This window comes from Coffea eugenioides, chromosome 9, assembly GCF_003713205.1.
Source record: "Coffea eugenioides isolate CCC68of chromosome 9, Ceug_1.0, whole genome shotgun sequence".
Classification (NCBI taxonomy): Eukaryota; Viridiplantae; Streptophyta; class Magnoliopsida; order Gentianales; family Rubiaceae; genus Coffea; species Coffea eugenioides.
The window spans coordinates 6183427-6202741 of record NC_040043.1 but is presented as its reverse complement, the minus strand read 5'-3'; the positions used below and the strand labels follow the sequence as shown (position 1 = coordinate 6202741).

Below are 19315 nucleotides of genomic sequence, written 5' to 3'. Positions count from 1 at the left end.
AAATTATACCATATCACTTGATAAAATAGTATGACACAATCTAGACTATTAAATATTTGAAAATTGAATCTACTCAAGCATCGGCCGTCCAGCCATTACCTATTACCTAGGGTAGGAACGGTCAACGGGTTCCTACCATAAAGGGGTTGGGGATCCCTTAAAGCACAGTTTATCACTTCAGTACGATGATGTCTTTATTAGCGCAACCAAGATCTAGCGGTGGTAGCTTTGGGGTAGGTGAAAACATAACAATAATGCCACCGCCTCAGGTACCTAATAGGAGTACTTTTTTCTTTTTTTCTACTCAGGGGGTATCCGGGTTTCGGGTATGCCAGACCCGACTAATCCCCCTGAGACCCGAGAGGAGATGCCCCATCCCCTCGAACCGGTAATCACTGGGATTCGATCTCTGGTGGGGGAGAATGGACAACGGAACCTTAGGAGGCTTCCCGTGACCAACCGAGGTGCCCAGGAGGGGCACCTAATAGGAGTACTTGCTTATGTTTCTTTTTTTAATTTAGGTGTTGGGGTTAAGAAAAATTTTGTTGATGTCTATACTATATGTAAAGTTTGAGGAAAGGGTTTAGGGTTAATATTGTGATTAACATTTATTTTTATTTTACGAACTTTCTTTTTTTTTATTCTTATATGAATTACTTTTATTTTAACTATCTATAACTTCCTATGACTATTTTTACTTTTAACTATTTAAATATATGTTTTCAACGTAGCTATCCCTTCTTAAGTAATAAAAATTTTATTTAAAACATATGATCATAAATATTATGTATTTTTTGATTGCACATACATTAGATGTGCATTGAGTATTAGTCCCTAGTAATGTGTGAGATGCCAATTTACATATTCCTAACAACTAGTATTAATTAAACAAACCAATGATAAATATAATCCGTAATTATTATAGTGACTACAAGTACTTTGAATGGGTTAATAAATTCGAAGTTGATTGGAAATGGGATCTTTTTTTTTACATAAATTCCTTCTTCATCAAAATAAATTCCTTGTTTGTAGAATTCTTTTAAAAGATGGAACTAAAAATCTTATTAAATTTGTTAAAGGAGAAATAGTGTAACTGCAAAACTTTTGGTTCTAAATATTGACCCTATGTATCCATGCTTGTGAGTCCAATGACGAGCAAGCATTGAGCTAGAGGGAGGCGGGGAGGGACAGCCCTCTCTCAAACTTTAAAAATTCATCTTTTTTTTTCCTAAAATTTTGAAGATTTTAAAGCTTCCTTTATATGCTTATCCATTTGCTCCTCCAAAAATTTTCAAAAACTTCTATATAAACTCTAGAGTTTACATGTGTATGTATTTGGCCTTCTTAGGTTAAATTTTTTAGTTAATTCTTGATAACCAATGTTTTAAGCCCAGACCAGAAAGTGAATAAAAAGAGCTTTCAATTCACGCTTCAATCGGTTTGACCGATTCAACTTCAGTTCAAAAGTTTAATCTTATTTTATTTATTTATTTTAGAATTAAAAATTTGAACACAATTAAAATATTTTTTAAATTTAGTGAATTTCAGTTGAACCTTTCAATTTTTATCGATTTTTACTAATCTAACTAACTCTTGACTGAGTTTAAGGATGGTAATGGAGCGGATTTGAAGCGAGAGAGCCTGTCCCAATCCCCCACATCTCCCATCTCTGCCCTACCCTACTATCTCGTGGGGGACATTACGATATTTTGTATATTTGATCTTATATTTTTTATACTAGAAGTGAAGCCCATGCAAGATGCAAGAGTGAGTACTTGTCGTGAATACTTGTAAATAGTAAAATTATAATTTAGTTGTTCTCAAAAAATTTTACATAGATTGGAAATGTATAATATGGTAAAGAGTTGGAATCTATTATTGTATACATATTCTACAGCTTTGCCTTTAATAATAGAACTTCTCAATAACCTCTTCTTATTTTTCCCTTTGGGAGATTACACTCCATTATTGCTTGGTAATTAAGACACTAAATTTTTCTCAAAAAATAATTAAATGGTACCACAACAAAGCTAACATAAATTACAAAATGTTCCTTGACTTTTTTTACTAGCTAAATCTTCTTCACCTTGAAAAAGCAAAACAAGTTAGAATTATACTATTAGGAAAATCTAAAAATTAATAAGGACAGAACAGTTAATATAGTAAGCACAACTCTTTACCAATGGTTTTGCAAAGCCAAACATTGACATCTTCATTTTCAGCACTATCATCATTAAATTTCAAGACTTTTCCTTTTTTCTGCTTTGAATTCTACAACTTCGTCGAACTAAGCTTGCCAAAGCATTTGAAATATCAAAACAATTTGAAATTGATAAACTATAATAGACAATAAACTCAAGTATATCAAAGGTGCACTCAATTCTTTAGTTTCAGACTTGCATTTCTCACCACCCTCATTGACAACATGAATAATTAGATCATCAAATATTCATGTCACCAAAAACCAAAATAAACAATGTGCTCTTCAAGTTTAAAACATAATAATAAGTAAATTGGGGTGTTCATACCATCCATTGACACTTATGAAGAGGATTTACCTACATCAACAATATTCTGAAATCTTCCTTATGAATTTCAAGCCAAACATAATCAGCCGCATCCATCTAAACTTTCTTAATAATGCATAACAAATATAGAAATTTAAAGTAGTGTTACAAAATCTAAGAACAATCTGAATAACATTCAGCTAGTAGCTAATAAACAAATTATACAAAGACTAATTAAGAGTACCTATTTTGCCCCTCTGAAGATCACGTTTGCTACCCGTTAGGACGATAAGCCGCGGCCATTCCGCTTTCTGAACATTTGGACATCACAGGTCTCTCTGTTAGAGGTGATTCGCACTGCTTGGAGCATCCCCGCAGATGGGTCTCCTTGGCGTGTACTGTGCACTAAGCTATTGACTGTGAGAAGGGCCATCCAACAATGGAATAAATGTTCCTTTGGGAATGTTTTTGAGGCTGTCAAGGTGGCAGAGGCGAAGATGGTTCTGGCAGAAACAATGGCGGAAAACGAGGATTCGGAGGAAGCTCATATTAGCCTACAGGAGGCGCAAGCGGGATTTCGACATGCATTGGCAATAGAGGAGCAATTTTGGAGCCAAATGGCTCTCAAATGGGGACCGAAACTCTAAATTCTTTCACGCGGCGGTTAGGCAACGCAAGGTGCAAGGTATGATCCATCGGATTAAAACGCAAACGGGATCTTGGGTGGAGGAGGATGGGGATATTGCCACTAAGGCCATTCGATTCTTCTCTGGCTTGTACTCGGAGGCTGTGGTACCCAGCGATGAGTTGCTTCCGCTCATCCCTCCTGTCCTTACGAGGGAGGAGAACCTAACCCTAGAGCATATTCCTTCAATGGATGAGGTGAAACGTGTGGTGCATGCCATGGATGGGAATAGTGCTGTGGGTCCGGATGATTTTACGAGTAACTTTTTTACCTTTGCATGGGATATTATAGCCCAAGATGTGTATAACGCTATGGTGAGTTTTTTTTGTGGGGCAGATCTTCCACGCTTCATTACTTCGACTTCTATTGTCCTCATACCGAAGGTCTCAAACCCTCAGGACTTTTCTAACTTTCGGCCTATAAGCCTCTGCAATTTCATTAATAAAGTTTTGTCGTGACTCTTGTCTGATAGACTGGCTGATTTGTTGCCAAAGTTGGTCTCTCCTTAGCAGTCAGGGTTTGTTAGGGGCAGGAATATTACGGAGAATTATTTGTTGGCTCAAGAAATTGTCGCGGGCATTGAAAAGAAAGCGAGAGGGGGTAACGTTGTGCTGAAACTTGATATGGCCAAGGCTTATGATCGGGTGTCCTGGTTTTATCTTATTAGGGTATTACGGAAGTTTGGGTTTGGAGAACGTTTCATTGATATGGTCTGGAGGTTGGTGTCTAACGTCTGGTTTTCAGTTATGATCAATGGGGCAGCTTACGGCTTCTTCAAATCTAATAGGGATCTCCGTCAGGGGGACCCACTCTCTCCTGCCTTATTCGTTATAGCCGCGAAGGTCCTATCACAGGGGCTGAATAACCTTGCAACCCATCCATCATATCACGGGTTTAGGGTATCCCAGGGTTGCCCTGGGGTAACCTATCTAGCCTTTGCGGACGACATGCTAATCCTAGTTAATGGGTCCTCAGCTTTTCTGCGCCAGGTTATGAGGGTGCTTAATATGTATCAACACTCCTTTGGTCAGATGCTCAACGCTCAAAAGAGCGGCTATCTGGTTCATTCTTCCTTATCCAGTGCCAGACGTAAGGTTATTAAACGTATCACGGGGTTCTCGCGCCAGACGTTTCCCACCGGATATTTAGGTTTTCCCCTATATGTCAGCAGGTGTAAGACGACCTACTTTGCAGAGGTGTGTCAGAAGGTCCTGGAAAAAATATTGTCTTGGAAGACTAAGTTTTTATCATCGGGGGGAAGGCTCATCTTGATCAAGCATGTTCTTTTCGCTATTCCGCTTCATTTGCTATCTGCTGCAGTTATGCCCAAGGCTGTGTTCCGGGTCATCGAGCGAGCTTGTGCCAACTTTTTGTGGGGATCTTCGGAGGAGGATTTGAGGTATCATTGGATTGGATGGGCTAAACTATGTCTCCCGCCTGAGGAAGGAGGACGGGGTTTCGCCGGATTAAGGACGTATATACGGCTTTCTCTTACAAGCTTTGGTCGCCAGGTTGAGCTTTCCATGTTATGGTTAGTACAAAACGGATCCTGTCATTTTCGGTATGATAATTGGCTGGGAAGTGGAGCACTGTTTCTGAAAACCACAGTAGCCTCGCATTTATCTTTCCGGGACTTTATCACTCAGGGCCACTGGAATGCTCAGCTGCTGGCTCAGGTTCTATCCCGGGATGTCATGTTTTCGGTGTTGGGGAAACCGGTCCCGTCTGAACAGATTACGGATAAGGTGGTATGGATGCCAGAGAGGTCTGAAAAGTTCTCATTAGCCTCGGCCTATCATGAGGTGTGGCATGTAGGTAATACTTCAGTCATACTTTCTAGGGTTTGGCAGCATCCAATCCCCGTGAAAGTAGCGTTTTTCATGGTTTAACTCTTAATGGGCCGGCTTCCCTTAAATGACACACTCAGCATGATTGGCTTTCATGGCCCATCTAAATATGTGTGTTGCCCTTCCTTGTCGGTTGAGTCCATTGAACATGTGTTTGCCATGGGAGAGGTTGCTCTGGCGGTATAGGCATTCTTTGGGGGGTTGTGTCGTATCTCTAACATAATTTCGTCTGTGCGGGCCCATCTGACTTCTTGGTGGTTGGCTTGGCATAGTTCTGAGAGGCAGCGGGCTCTCTATCATACTCTCCTGAGCATAATCTGCTGGCATCTCTGGAAGGCTAGGAATAGAGCAATTTTTTAGGGTATTCAACCGCATCCACCTTCTATTTGCCAGGATATTTTTTTGGAGACCAAGTTGTTGCTTGCAGGGCATCTCAAGCAGCATGTTGGGGCTCGATCGTTTTTGCAGTTGTGTGACTGGTCGTCCCAGTCGGGGCGACGCTTTGGACTCAAACTTGTTTGTTGACAGCTAGTTGCAATGGGGGCGCTCACCTTGAACACGGATGGCTGTTCCAAAGGTAATCCGGGGATAGGTGGTAGTGGAGGAGTGTTACGGGATCCGGCGGGGCGGCCCTTGGTTGGTTTCTCGGCCTTCTTTGGAGAGACGTCTAGCCTTCAGGCCGAGGCACTGGCTCTCCTGACAGGGCTTCGGGTATGTGCTCAACAGGGGTTTACGGATGTTCGCGTTCAACTGGATTTTATGTTTTGGTGGGGATTCTTACACGACAGCTTCACTGTCCTTGGCACATCCACTGGGAGGTCCGGCAAATATAGAAGTTGGCGGCAGATCCTACTACGTTTTCTCATTGTTTCAGAGAGACCAACAAGGTGGCAGATATTTTGGCTAATGTTGGGGTAGCACACCCCCACCATGTTGTTAAGATCTATGAATATTGGAGTGAATCGTCGAGGATGGCCTGTGGAGGTATTGGCCTAGATAGCATGGGGCTCCCTTCTGTTAGGAGAGTGCGGAACCCCTAGTGCAAGTAACCTTGTAACTTGGTCTTCTTTTGTACTTCGGATTTCCATGAATAAAAGTTGGAGTGGCGTCCCTCCCCGTGGACGGGGTTAGCCAGAAAAAAAAAAGAGTACCTATTTTGGAAGCTATACACGGAAAAGTGTAAAAAGAAGAAAGCAAATAAACAAACCTCTACAAACACCAGTCTGATAATTTGAAACATAAGCACCTAAACCAACAATGGCCATTATTGTAGCTAACTCTAAAAGCTGATCATCAAATGCTGAAGAAGGTGGAAGGTTCTGCAGTTGCATTTTGTAATGTGCTCTCTCCAAATGATGATTCTTCACCTCTCACGCTTTAATGTAGTTTTAAATGCGTTTCAATTACTGATTTTAATCATTTCCATTCTTTGGAGGAGCTCAACTGCTGATCTGAGGAAAAACAAGACAAAAATTTCAGCCCTTACGCATGCAACATGCTATCGAATGATTTTTCACCTCTCACGCTTTAACGTTGCCTTAAACACACTTCAATTGCTGATTTTAATCAGTCCCACATCCATTGGAGAAGTTAAATTGCTTTTCTCAAGGTTGCTAGTAGTTTGCAATAGAATGAAGTGGCTTTCTGTTTTGATTGTACACTTAGCAGCTACTTTGGAGGGTAAACAGGTCACTTTTCACTCATAAGCAGCATTTAACAATCTGCTTATCGCTTGTAATGCAAACCACTTACTACATAGAAAGGGTATAATAATAGTCAAACCATTGGAGAGTCTACATCATAGCAATGTACAGCTAACAAAATGAATGGTATTCCATCATTCTCCTCCTAAAATTGCCCCTAAAGATGGTAGATGAAAATCTCCTAAGAGTAAACAAAATAACTTCTTTACATATACATACACACACATATATCTATATGCACAACATTAGGTCGGTATCCCGGAGCGCAATGCGCAAGAAATTCTATGATAACACGCGCGGATTACTATTTCTCCATGATATTCCACGATCAAGACAGAATATTCACGTGTGCTCAAAGTTGTTGTTGGATTTTTATGCTTGGAATATATTTACTCTTCACGTGTGCACAGTAGCTGTCATAAGATATACAACCACAGCTGCCAGGTACAATCCGTACAAGCAGAACCATGCACTGGAAAGTACAATGACAAGAAGTACAGTTTTGCTCAATAGTACAAGCGGCAAGTGCTTCTTATATATATAAAGGATATATATATATATATAGAGGATACATAACACTAATAAAAATTTTACTAATCAATCATTTAATTCTTAGCGGAAAATTTAACAGATATCAAGATTAAAAATTACTTTAATCTTTTAAATTTGTTTCCCCATATTTAGTGCCACGTAAAATCCAAATAGTAGCTATTTTTTTTTTCTATTTCATGTTACATCATATTACTCTAATGTTCTGTACAGTACGACACTAGTCATATACAAATGAGAATTCATAAAACGGAGCAAAAAAAATACTAATCTGGCAAATATCTCTGATCTATTCGGCCCCCATAGATTAGCTCTCAATTTTCTTTTTTCTTTTTTTGTTTATGGTGGAAGGCCATCTATAATCAAATTTGACTTGTTTAATTGAATTTTTGTGTTAACTATTGAACCAGATTAGAGGCAAGGCTGATTTGTGGTTGGCCAATCGAAACTGCCGGTCCGATCCTGTCCGGTTCTCAAAAACACAGCGGACAACAGGCCTTCTGCTGGTTCCTACGTCCGCCTATAAATTTCATTGAGGTTTCGGAGAAGCATCGTAGTAAACCAGCATAAAATCCTAAAAGAAGAAAATTGGGGGGTATGGAAATGGAAGAGATGCGGGGAAAGATGGTGAGGAATCAAGTCACATTCAAGGGATACATAGAACGACCTCCCGAAGAAACAGACATGGAATTGAAGGTCGAAAACATGATCAAGTTTGAAGCTCCAAAAGGGTCAGGTGCAATCTTGGTCAAGAATCTGTACCTGTCTTGTGATCCTTACATGCGTGGCCGCATGCGCAGCTTCCATGTCTCTTACCTTCCTGCTTTCATCCCCGGTTCAGTCAGTACTAGTTACATTACCATATAAACCTCCTCTTTTTAATTTGCTTTCATTTTATCCTTGCTGATCGTATACTAATTGGTTTTGTTCTACTTTTACTTTCATCACGGGATCGAGGAGGTTTTATGCGATTTTAATTAGTGCGGTAAAGTCATGCATGCAGCTAGAAAGCTTTTAAAGGGCTATGCTGTTTTGAAAATGGCTCGAAACTTTGGACTTCACCAGTGTACTTGTTGTCAAAGACGTCAACGTCAAATGCTTGAGCCCATCTCACTTTTAAGTTACTACAAAAGTTACAGATTGCATCTATGTGTTGGAATGATTAAGCTGATATTCTGCAGTTGATTATTGTTAAGCTACTTTGATCAATACTCTATTCTCCTTAAGTAATCACGTGTGATTATTTCTTGAGCTCAATTTGACTTCAGTGGTCATATTAATTTGTTCGGGTGAGAGATACTAGGTACTGTATATCCTGCTAATTATGAATTTGTTGCATTTGACATCATTTTGTGTTCATGCACCACCCCTCCCCTCCAGCAGTAAAGCTTGACGTATTGGAATATGTTACAGGCGATTGAAGGATTTGGTGTTTCCAAAGTTCTGGATTCTGATAATCCAGATCTTAAACCTGGCGACCTGGTCTCAGGATTTACAGGTTGGGAAGAATACAGCTTAATTCACATGACTGAGCAGTTGAAAAAGATTTAGCCAGATGATGATATCCCCCTCTCGTACCATGTGGGACTCCTTGGTATGACAATACAAATCCTAGACCGCGATTGTTGCTTTAAAATGTTGTTTAAGCACGTGTTACAAGTAATTAAAGATCTTTTACTTTGTTGTATGCCTGCTATCTGGTTACTTTTTCTTTTCTCTGAAATTAATACTTGATGACAACGTTGCTTGACATATCCTGTTCTCTTACAGTATCAGCTCAAGCACGAAACCGTAGCTATTTTTTTTCCATCAATTAGTTACAAAGCTACATATCTTATGCAGGTTTGCCGGATTTTACTGCTTATGCTGGATGGTACGAGGTTTGTGCTCCTAAAAGGGAAGATAATGTCTTTTTCTCTGCTGCCTCAGGAGCTGTTGGTCAGGTTGTTGGCCAGCTTGCAAAGTTGCATGGTTGCTATGTTGTTGGAAGTGCCGGAACAAGTTAGAAAGTAAGTCAATTTTTGGATCATATATATATTATGTGTGTAGTCTAGAGCACTTGACATAGCTTGTGCATCTATCATGCTGATTGGTGATTTACCTTTTGTGTCGGCACCAATCGGTTGCATACATCTATTAGGTTGATCTCTTGAGAAATAAGCTTGGATTTGATGATGCATTCAACTACAAAGAGGAAGAAGACCTTAATGCAGCTTTAAAAAGGTCGGTCATATATAAAAAGTGTCAATTTAAGGATCATCAACCAAACTCAATTATCTCACCTTGAAGGCTTCAGTCCTCAATTAGGAACCTCTTTTCTTGTTCTACTTAGCAGATTCTTTCCAGAAGGAATTGATATCTACTTTGAGAATGTCGGTGGAGCAATGCTCGATGCTGTGCTTCTCAACATGAGAATCCAAGGCCGGATTGCTGTCTGTGGAATGGTGTCTCAACAGGGCACTTCAAGTCCACATGGGATACATAATCTGTTCTCTCTAATATCAAAACGCATAAGGATGCAGGGATTGCTGCAAAAATTAGCCGATGTCATTATACCCGTAGGTGTTTCTGTAAAAATTTATAGATACATAATAGTAATATCCTTGGAATAAATATCCTCAAAAGTTTCTTGCACGACTTCAATACTCACTGGCAGGCAAGGGCTCTGCTAATGTTTGGACTGTCTACTTCAAGAAATGGAGACAAAAGGGCTTGTTCTCAATTCAGATGTAACATTTTGTAAATAAGTTGTAACTTATTACTATTAATTACTTGTATTCTTATTTCTTATCCTCACCTTAGTTGGAGTCATTTGCTTATCATAGACAAGCATCTTCGAATTGACGTTTAAAGCATACTACTGATCTACTCTGTAAATTAGAAAGAAAGTTTTGCAGATCCAGCCGGTGAAACTCAGAGCAATGGTGTGTTAGTTGGTGCCGAGTATGAGTACGCACTAACTGCTTGGCCATTTTCAGCAGGTACTGTTGGTTCTTGACCAAAATAAATCATAAATATTTATCTAATCAAATTTAACAATGATATTAACAAAAATCTCATACTTCAATATTGCATTAAAAAATGCAAATAATTTGTACCGTAAAAAGTTAATTTGGTGTGAGTTGAGGCATGAACTAGGTCGCTCTCTATAAGATGATTCGCGCTCCTATAGAGTATCCTCCGATGTAATAGGTCTCAGCACACCGTCTCAACGATACAACAGCCCAAACTTTTCGTCACTATAGTCTACTCCAATCACTACACTATTGAAGTAAGACAGAAACCTCACACAACACTGTTCTTTGTCCTATAAACTCTAATAATAGTGAGAGGAAGAAAAAGTAGAAAATAGTCTAAAGATGGCAAAGTATATATCAGGTTTGGTTGATAGATGCATCTATTTATAAGTTAAGAAATTAGAAGTATTAAAATACCAATATTAAGAGAAATAAACACCTCATATTTCAGCTACAAATTGAAAAGTCTAGATTCATTGTATAACGGTAAAAAGTTCACTAAATGAATTCATAAACCTAATCATTACATAGGTTATACAATTCAAGACATATTTAAAGACATAAGATATACTTTTGAATGGTTTTATATGTAGCTGAAAATTCATTGAATAATTTGTAATTTATTGTGTTTGAATTGAAAATAAACATGTGATATTTTTTTTTTAATTATCCAACAGGTACAGTTACAGGTGCTTCTGCCGGTTCACCGTCAACTTACTGAGGCAGCCTTCACCCCGAGGAAGAGGGCGAATTCAAAGTACACAGCGAATGACCATATGGCCTGCTGAGCTTAAACAGGCGATTTAGAATCTCGAGCTTAGCTTTTATGGAAGATTTTGGAAGAGTGAAATGAAACCCACTGCCAAAAGGTATAGACTATAGAGGAAAAGGGATTGGACATGTAATTGCTGTAATAGGCTGATAGCAATAATGACATGATAATGATGCTTACAGCAAAAGAACCAGGCTGCATTTACCAAAATTTCTGCATTGGCTAAACTTCTTAGTTTAACTTATTGTCACTTGACTTAATGGCTAATGCCCCTTCATGAATCAGATGTCTATCTGTACATTAAAAACGGCGGAGATCTTTCTAATGCCTACATTTAGCAAAAGCTGCAAGCCAGAGAATTGATGATATACAAAAGGAAGCAAAACCAAATAGTACCTTGAGAAATCTTTGAAATTCCTGGTGCCGGCATCACCAGTACTCAGAAGTAACTTTCTTGGTCTCATCACTCATGCATGGCTGATATTATCTCTTTATAGCATGACTTCCCCGCTGCAAAGGGGTCGTCGCCATTCTAAATTGAAGTGAATTAATCTTCTAGCATTACCACAGTCAGAGTTTGCCTTCGATAAAGCCTTCTCCAGAGCTCAGGCTGCCACTCTGTTCCCTTCCTCTTCGGCCAATCCTTTGACCAATCGAAAAGCTCCTGTTGCAAATTTGTTCCAGTACTCTTCAAGCTCACAACTTTGACATCCTTTAAATCTTTCTAGCAAAACTTCGTTTCCTGAAATTGAGACGGTCTCGATTTCTGCTGTCCGTTAAGATTTCGTAGAGGAAGGCGACAAACCCGAAAGCGTCCGTCCAGAAGAGCAGAGAAAATAGTTGGATCAGACCTTCTAAGGTACACGGACAAGTTTCCAACATCAGGTCGTGCATTGAATGTTACATCCACAATACCCTTTATCTCAAGAAAGATTTTAGATGGGATCAAATTCGTTAGCAAACCTTTCAATTTGAAGAACCATGAAGTGTCTATAAGGTAGGAACATGATATGAGAATTTAGATTCCCAATTACTAGAGGCACCGGTAACAAGTGCATGGGGGATGATGTTGCCCTGGTATTCGCACCGAACAATCTGTGAAGCATCAAGCTGTGGTTCTTGTTAATGTTGTTATAATCCAACTTCATAAATTGAGCGAGTTTGTTGGTTTTTTGGGGCATAAATTAAGAAACAACGCCTTAGCGTTGCAAAAAAAACTTATAAAAGACTTTTATTAAAACTGAAAATAAACTTATATTATTCATTCATTGACTCACTATTTATACTGGTTACAAGCAATAAACTAACAATTATTTTAAAAGTCTCAACAAAAACTACTTAATAACGTGATTTTCTATCTAGCAAATTTTAACTAAAATATTTGTTAACAAACCAATATGATTTTTTGGTTAACAAATATCCTTATTCTTCTACTTACTAAATTTTTCTGATACCAAACATAATCTAGTAAAATCTATAGGAAAAGTTGACATATTTCAACACTCTTTCTTGCTACTTTTGCTGCAGATTTTGGATTATCTTCTCAAATCTTTGGATCTTGTGTTGGACAAGACTTTTATAAGAAGCTCTACAACTGATTCTTTTGGTTTCTTGTGTCAAATGGTTTTTTGATGTATCCAAATAATCTTTTCATAGGTTCAAAGTGGAACACGCTTCGACAATATTTGAAATTATACAAAAAATATGAAATTCTGCATGGTTCTTTATAAATTTTGTCATCACCATCAAAACCTGACTTATCAATGATTTCCTCTTTAATTTTCTCAGGATCTGAATTCATGATTTCATCATGCTTCACTTCAGAATTGTCAAAATCCGACCAATTCATAGTGAAATTTTTTCTTTTCATTTTAATTGAGAATAGTTTATTCTCAATCAAATCATAAGCCATTATCCTTGTGAAAATAGCATCAAAAAATGATGTGTGAAAGCTGGCCTTAGATCTCTGTCTAACTGCAACTCTGTGGTCTCTAATCTATGTATCTATCGGTTCTTCAAATACTGGTGAAACAAAATTTGTCTCCACCATATTCCTAGATCATTGACTATCAAATAAGTTCAAAATTTAATGGCCCAAATTTGGTAAGTTTCACCACTACAAGTTGAAACATTTGACAAAAAGTTCTTTCGTGTCGTGACTTTGAACTTATAAAGGATTCTCACCGAACGCATTCACTCCCAAACAAAGACTCAGGCATTTAAGATATAGGCTCTGATATCATTTTGTTAGTTTTTTGGGGCATAAACTAAGAGAATAACTGTGAGACCCCGGTCTGTTCTTAAGTTTGATATTAGAGTTATAGTCATTATTTGTGCGGTAACATTTGGTTTTGGGACTACTTCGAAAACCCTAAGTTGGGGTTAGGATTGAAACCCTAGTTTTTTTTGTATTAATTATAAGTTCGAGTGGTGATTAAGTTAGTTATGCTAGTGTGTGTTTTAGTGCGGGTAAGTATAGGATTTGATCCATTTTATATAGGTTAAGTGAGTTTAAAAGTTAGAAAACCCTAAACTAGAAAAGTTTCTAGTGTTATGATTTGTTAGAATTTTAAGTTGGGTTTAAAACCCTTAATACTACCCATGACAAAAGGTTGTTGTTTAATTGCTTTTATGTGGGATTAAGTATGATTAAGTATAGGTGATTAATATAGGAGGGTGATTAGTGAAGTAATTAAGTGTGGTTAAGTGTTTTAGATTAGATTAAGTTATAACCTATGGAGTTAATTGAAAGATTATCAAATGTTTAAGGGCAAGAGTTGATCAAATGCAAAGTTGAAGGTGTAGGGGCTTGAGAGCAAAAATGAAGCTTTTGTGTGATTGGTGGAAATAGAAATATCTTTCAAGGCTTTGACCATCTTGTATATATCATAGGATTTCCATAAAAAAACAAAATAAATAAGAAAGAAAAGAGAGAGAGAGGGCCGGCCACCTTGAGGAAAAAAAACTAAGGGAAGTTGGCAAAGTTCACATTCCACCAGGCTCGGGCGGCCCCTTCAAACTGAAAAACGGCAAAAGATATCTGCCGCTCCTCCGAGTACCTAAGTGCGGCAAATATATCTAACATACAGTCCAACCAACCCTCCGCTAAGTCAGGGTCGGCCCCACCTATAAACTTTGGAGGTGCAAATTTTTGGAACCGTTCTAAAGCACGGTCCTCTCCTTCGTGATTGCCTGGATTATTTTCAGGGTTTCCTATAGCATTCCTATGGCCCTGACCCTATTGGTCAACCATACGTTCTAACAGGTCAGCCATCCAGCGGATGGCTGATGGCTGTAGCTACTCGATCTGGCTCATGTTCGTGTTCCCTTTCAGGGATTCGTCCTCGCCCTCTACCTAAGTATGATTAAGTTATAACCTATGGAGTTAATTGAAAGATTATCAAATGTTTAAGGGCAAGAGTTGATCAAATGCAAAGTTGAAGGTGTAAGGGCTTGAGAGCAAAAATGAAGCTTTTGTGTGATTGGTGGAAATAGAAATATCTTTCAAGGCTTTGACCATCTTGTATATATCATAGGAATTCCATAAAAAAAACAAAACAAATAAGAAAGAAAAGAGAGAGAGAGGGCCGGCCACCTTGAGGAAAAAAAACTAAGGGAAGTTGGCAAAGTTCAACCAAATTTCTGCTATAGATCTTCATCTTGAAGCATAAAGAATCCATCTTGGAGTTGGGTTGAGTTCATTAGCCATCATACAACCTTCATCTTGAGGTAAGAAAGCTTTTATACAAAGTTAAAAGTGGTTAATGATACTTGAAATGGGGGAAATGATGATAATAGTTGTTAGTTGTGATTGATTATGGTTTCACTTGTGTTTATCACTTGTTTTTATGGAGTAATTTGGTTAAATTTGGGCCTTGATGATTCGGCCATAGGAGCCCTAATTAGGGTTTCATGCTAAACAAGTTAATTAGCTCTAATGTTGTGCTATGAAGATTGTAATGGTTGTGTTTGATGATTGGTTTCATTGGTTTGGTGAGTGAATGGTAAAAACTGATTTGGATGATGAAACCCTAGGTTTCCTTAAGTTAGTTCAGCTTGGTTAATGTTTAGTGAGTTAGGGTTTGGTTAGTAGATGGTTAGAATAAGTTCAATGGTGCAAAAAGTTAGTTTAAGGATCATGGTTAGTTTTTGGGTAATTTGGTAGTGTCTTAGATGGAAGTTTCGGACCTTTGGTAGGTCATTTCGAAGCTGGTACATATGTGTTTCTTTGGTATGAAAGTAGTTAGAAAACTTGCAAGAGAACCATGAAAACGAACCATGCGTTTGCGTTGCGCGGAACCGTTCAAAACCCCAAACAGGGTAGCCCAGAACCTGAACTTAAGCTCCATTTTTCTTGATACTACGTATTGATTCAGAAGTTTCTCAAAACATGAAAGTTGTAGCTTCTTAAGTTCTTGTTGTTCCTGCAAAATTTCAGCCTAATCCGATCAGCAGATCCTGAGTTATGACTAAAAAACTTATAGTCATGCAAAACTGTGGTTTTGGTGACGTTTCTGGATTCAGCTTCTGACCGTGTTTTTTCCATTTTGATAACTTACGAACTGGATGTTGACCTCTTCATAAGAAATGTAGATCTTGGTCTCAACTTCGAAACGGTATAAAGTGCATCCAAATTCGAGTTCCGTAGCTTCAGTTATGATCAAAACAAGATCGATTGTCAGAACTGCCTGCGCATTGGACAGTTCTGACAAGAATGTTTGGACCCATTTTCCTCCATGCTCTGTATTGATTCAGCTTTTGGTCCAAACATGAAAGTTATAGCCTTATGTCTTTGCTTTCTAACGCCTCTGGAATTTCTTGATTCCGATTTCTGAGCCGTGAGTTACGGTCTTTCAAACAGGGCCTGTTTGGTAACCCGAAATGAAATAGCTGGAACTATTTTGTGCATTTTTGACCAATACTTATTGAGATCTGGGTTGAGATGTCTAAATAAAAGTTGTAACCCTTCCTCATAGCTTCGAAACGGTGTCTCACCCACCTTGATCCGATATTCTTAACCTAACTTTTAATCAAAACGGCTTGAGATGGCGGATTTGGCCGTTCCGTGTGCCGTTTCGCGCGCGCGCGCGTGTCCAACTCGCAGTTTCCGCACTTGCACGTGTCGATTTTGCCGTTTTGCTTGTTTTGAACATGTTAGTAGCCGTTTGTGATATAATGTGATGCAATCTTCTATTTCAGACCGTGGTGAGTTAGGCGTAGCCGCTGGGGCCGACTACTAGCTAAAACGCACGTAGTGATTTCCACTCTTGTACTACTTTTGTGTTTTGGATAAGTATTCGGGCCATTTTGTATATAACTTGCTTATGTGTTTAAGGTAAATAAAAGGGTACCTAGGCGAGGGTGTACTTCATCGCACTCGACCTAAACCCTAATTTACGTGCATATTTATACAGGACATGTCTAAATGAATTATTTTGGGTTTGAACCCCTTGAGCTTGGAGCTCGGGGTGACTTTCGTGAGTTCGTGAAATATGTTGAAGTTGTGGGCCCGATCTCAAAACCTAGATGGACTATTCGAGCCGGCCGGGGTTTGGTCGAAACCAGTCCAACCTAGTTTGAGGTCACCAAGATCGTAGGTTCAAGTTATGAACCAAGTTTGTGACCCGAGCTTGTGATTCAAGTTCAAGTTTGTGATTTCGTTCGCTCGAGTAAGTTCGTGAGGTGACTGGCCAGTGAGAGTGATAAGATGTTAGGTGAATTTAAAAGCTAGAAAACCCTAAACTAGAAAAGTTTCTAGTGTTATGATTTGTTAGATTTTTAAGTTGGGTTTAAAACCCTTAATACTACCCATGACAAAAGGTTGTTGTTTAATTGCTTTTATGTGGGATTAAGTATGATTAAGTATAGGTGATTAATATAGGAGGGTGATTAGTGAGTGGGAGCGGGAACAGACCCCCTGGACATGGGTTAATTTTACGCGAGAATTTAATGAAAAATATTTACCTCCCATTGTGCAAGAGAAACGGGAAGATGATTTTATCCGCCTGCGTCAAGGGACATCTAGTGTAGCGGAGTATGAAACCCAGTTTACAAAGCTCTCCCGTTTTGCTCCGGAGTTGGTGCTAACGGAGCGAAAACGAGTCCGCCGCTTCGTTCAAGGTTTAAATGTAAAAATTCAGGAAGCACTAGCGGCCGCACAACTGGACACTTTTAGTCAAGCACTAGAAAAGGCACAAAGAATTGAGACAGTTAGGGGACAGGTAAAAGCTTTTCATGACCGAAAAAGAAAACAACCTAGCTCTGACGTTGCCACCGGACAGAATTCGGGAAGTGAGCCACCTTTTAAGAGGGGTCGAGGAATAGATGGTCCCCGACCCGCAGGAACCCTAAACCAAAGTAATTTTGGGAGAGGTCAGGTAGGGCAAGAGCCCCAGAGGAGTGCCCAGCGTAGAGGGTCAAGTGCAGGTAGTAAGCCAATCTGTAGTTTCTGCGGGGCCAATCACACGACGAAAACTGTTGGAAGAACAGTTCGATCCGAAAATGCTATAAATGTGGTAGTGCAGAACATCTGATTGCCCAATGCCTTATGATGCAAAAAGAGAGACCTAAGCCACCGACTGAAGGGACCACAGCTAAACCGTCGAGTGTAGGGGAAAATCGATCCAAAGGACTAGTTAGAGTCTATGCAATGGGTCAACGAGAGGTGTTAGACCCTTCGGCGGGCATCGAAGGTACGCCCTTCCTTATTGGCGCACCGCAATTGTTTAATAGACCCTGAGAACACGTACTTTTGTAAACCCTGCATTTATGGTTCACGAACAAAGGTATCAATTTCGAGAACGAAATTATTCTAAGTGGGGGAGGTTGTGAGACCCCGGTCAGTTCTTAAATTTGATATTAGGGTTATAGTCATTATTTGTACGGTAACATTTGGTTTTGGGACTATTTCGAAAACCCTAAATTGGGGTTAGGATTGAAACCCTAGTTTTTTTTGTATTAATTATAAGTTCGAGTGGTGATTAAGTTAGTTATGCTAGTGTGTGTTTTAGTGCGGGTAAGTATAGGATTTGATCCATTTTATATAGGTGGGTGTACAAGTGGAGTTCTACGGACCTTATTCGTGGTCGACGGAGTGTCGACAGGAGGTCACGCATGGCAAACGACTTGGTTTTGAAGCCAACCTGTATCCTCCCTTTGTATTGTTACTTTTGCACTTGACTTGGCATTTTGTGAAATAGTTGTTTATTTTAATATGAAATTTACGTGTTTACCCCCGTGTACTTACTAAGCATATAGCTTACCCCGTTTCCTTTGTTTTCCTTAGCAGGGGGCGACGTGGGGAAACTTTTGGACACTGCCACTAGTATAGTTAAGGTTAGTTGTAATAGTTGGTCGGTTAAGATGTTCCTTTTTGTTTTGGTGGTTTGTATAAGGACCCACCTTAGGGTCCACCTTGTGCTGATTGCTATTATAATGTAATATGGTGGTCTGAATAGATACTTTTGAAGATGTAAATAGTACTCTTTTGGTTTAATATAGTTTTATTAGCTTTGTGTTTCGAATCCTGACGCGAGTTAGGCAGGCGTCACGCCGATACCCTAGGGTTCGCTCTTGGGAGAAGTGGGGGCGTCACAATTACTAGCAATATGGAGTCTATGCAAGGACCTGCATCTGATTGTCTAGTCCTCCTCAAGGTGAGGCATTTTCATAGTCAAAGTGGCGAAAAACGTGTCAGTTATGCCAATGCTAGTAATATTAAAAGCCTCAGAATTTGATGTGCAAAATTTTTGTGAACAAACAGCGGCATCTATTCTCTATTTACTACATTCAACTCTATGTTTGGTACATTATTACTAGAGGTGGCAAAATGGGCGGGATTTGCTTGGGTTTAAAATAGAATCGAGTCATATGGGTTTGGGCTCAACTTTACCCATATGTGTTTTGGGACTAACTTGGGCGGAATCCCTTTGGGATGGATTTAGATTGATCCCGCCCAATACCCAAATCTATTTTCTACATATTTTTTTCCTTTAATTCATTTTTTATTTTTTATATAATTTTAATATTTTTGATTTATTAAATTTCTTTTAGTTTTATTAAATAAAAATGCAAGTGCTTTATACTCAGGATTTCCACCAAAAATTGGATTAACAAATAAAGAAAAAGATAGATATACAGCCATATTCCAACATATATCAAGACAGCCAAGGTACTTAAGGTGTTGAATATTTATCCTCATCATTGTCCAAAGATGACGGGTCTAAACTGACTGAA

General features: G+C 38.9%; 1 protein-coding gene and 1 pseudogene across 1 annotated transcript; both read left to right on the top strand.

The window, feature by feature from the left end:
* Nucleotides 1-3194: 3194 nt before the first annotated feature.
* On the top strand, nucleotides 3195-6079 carry LOC113782066. The gene is made up of 4 exons (XM_027327977.1): nucleotides 3195-3506; nucleotides 3705-5003; nucleotides 5568-5857; nucleotides 5914-6079. The coding sequence occupies exons 1-4, from the start codon at nucleotides 3195-3197 to the stop codon at nucleotides 6077-6079; spliced, it is 2067 nt and encodes a 688-aa protein (XP_027183778.1).
* Nucleotides 6080-7894: 1815 nt separating this feature from the next.
* LOC113782065 lies at nucleotides 7895-11096 on the top strand (annotated as a pseudogene).
* Nucleotides 11097-19315: the final 8219 nt, after the last annotated feature.

Bases quoted from the DNA above. Each gene is read 5' to 3' on its own strand.
- LOC113782066 (XM_027327977.1), top strand. From the start codon at position 3,195: ATGATCCATCGGATTAAAACGCAAACGGGATCTTGGGTGGAGGAGGAT. The intron at 3,507-3,704 runs GTGAGTTTTTTT...TCTCCTTAGCAG, and splicing joins AAGATGTGTATAACGCTATG to TCAGGGTTTGTTAGGGGCAG. The intron at 5,004-5,567 runs GTAGGTAATACT...GTTTGTTGACAG, and splicing joins CCTATCATGAGGTGTGGCAT to CTAGTTGCAATGGGGGCGCT.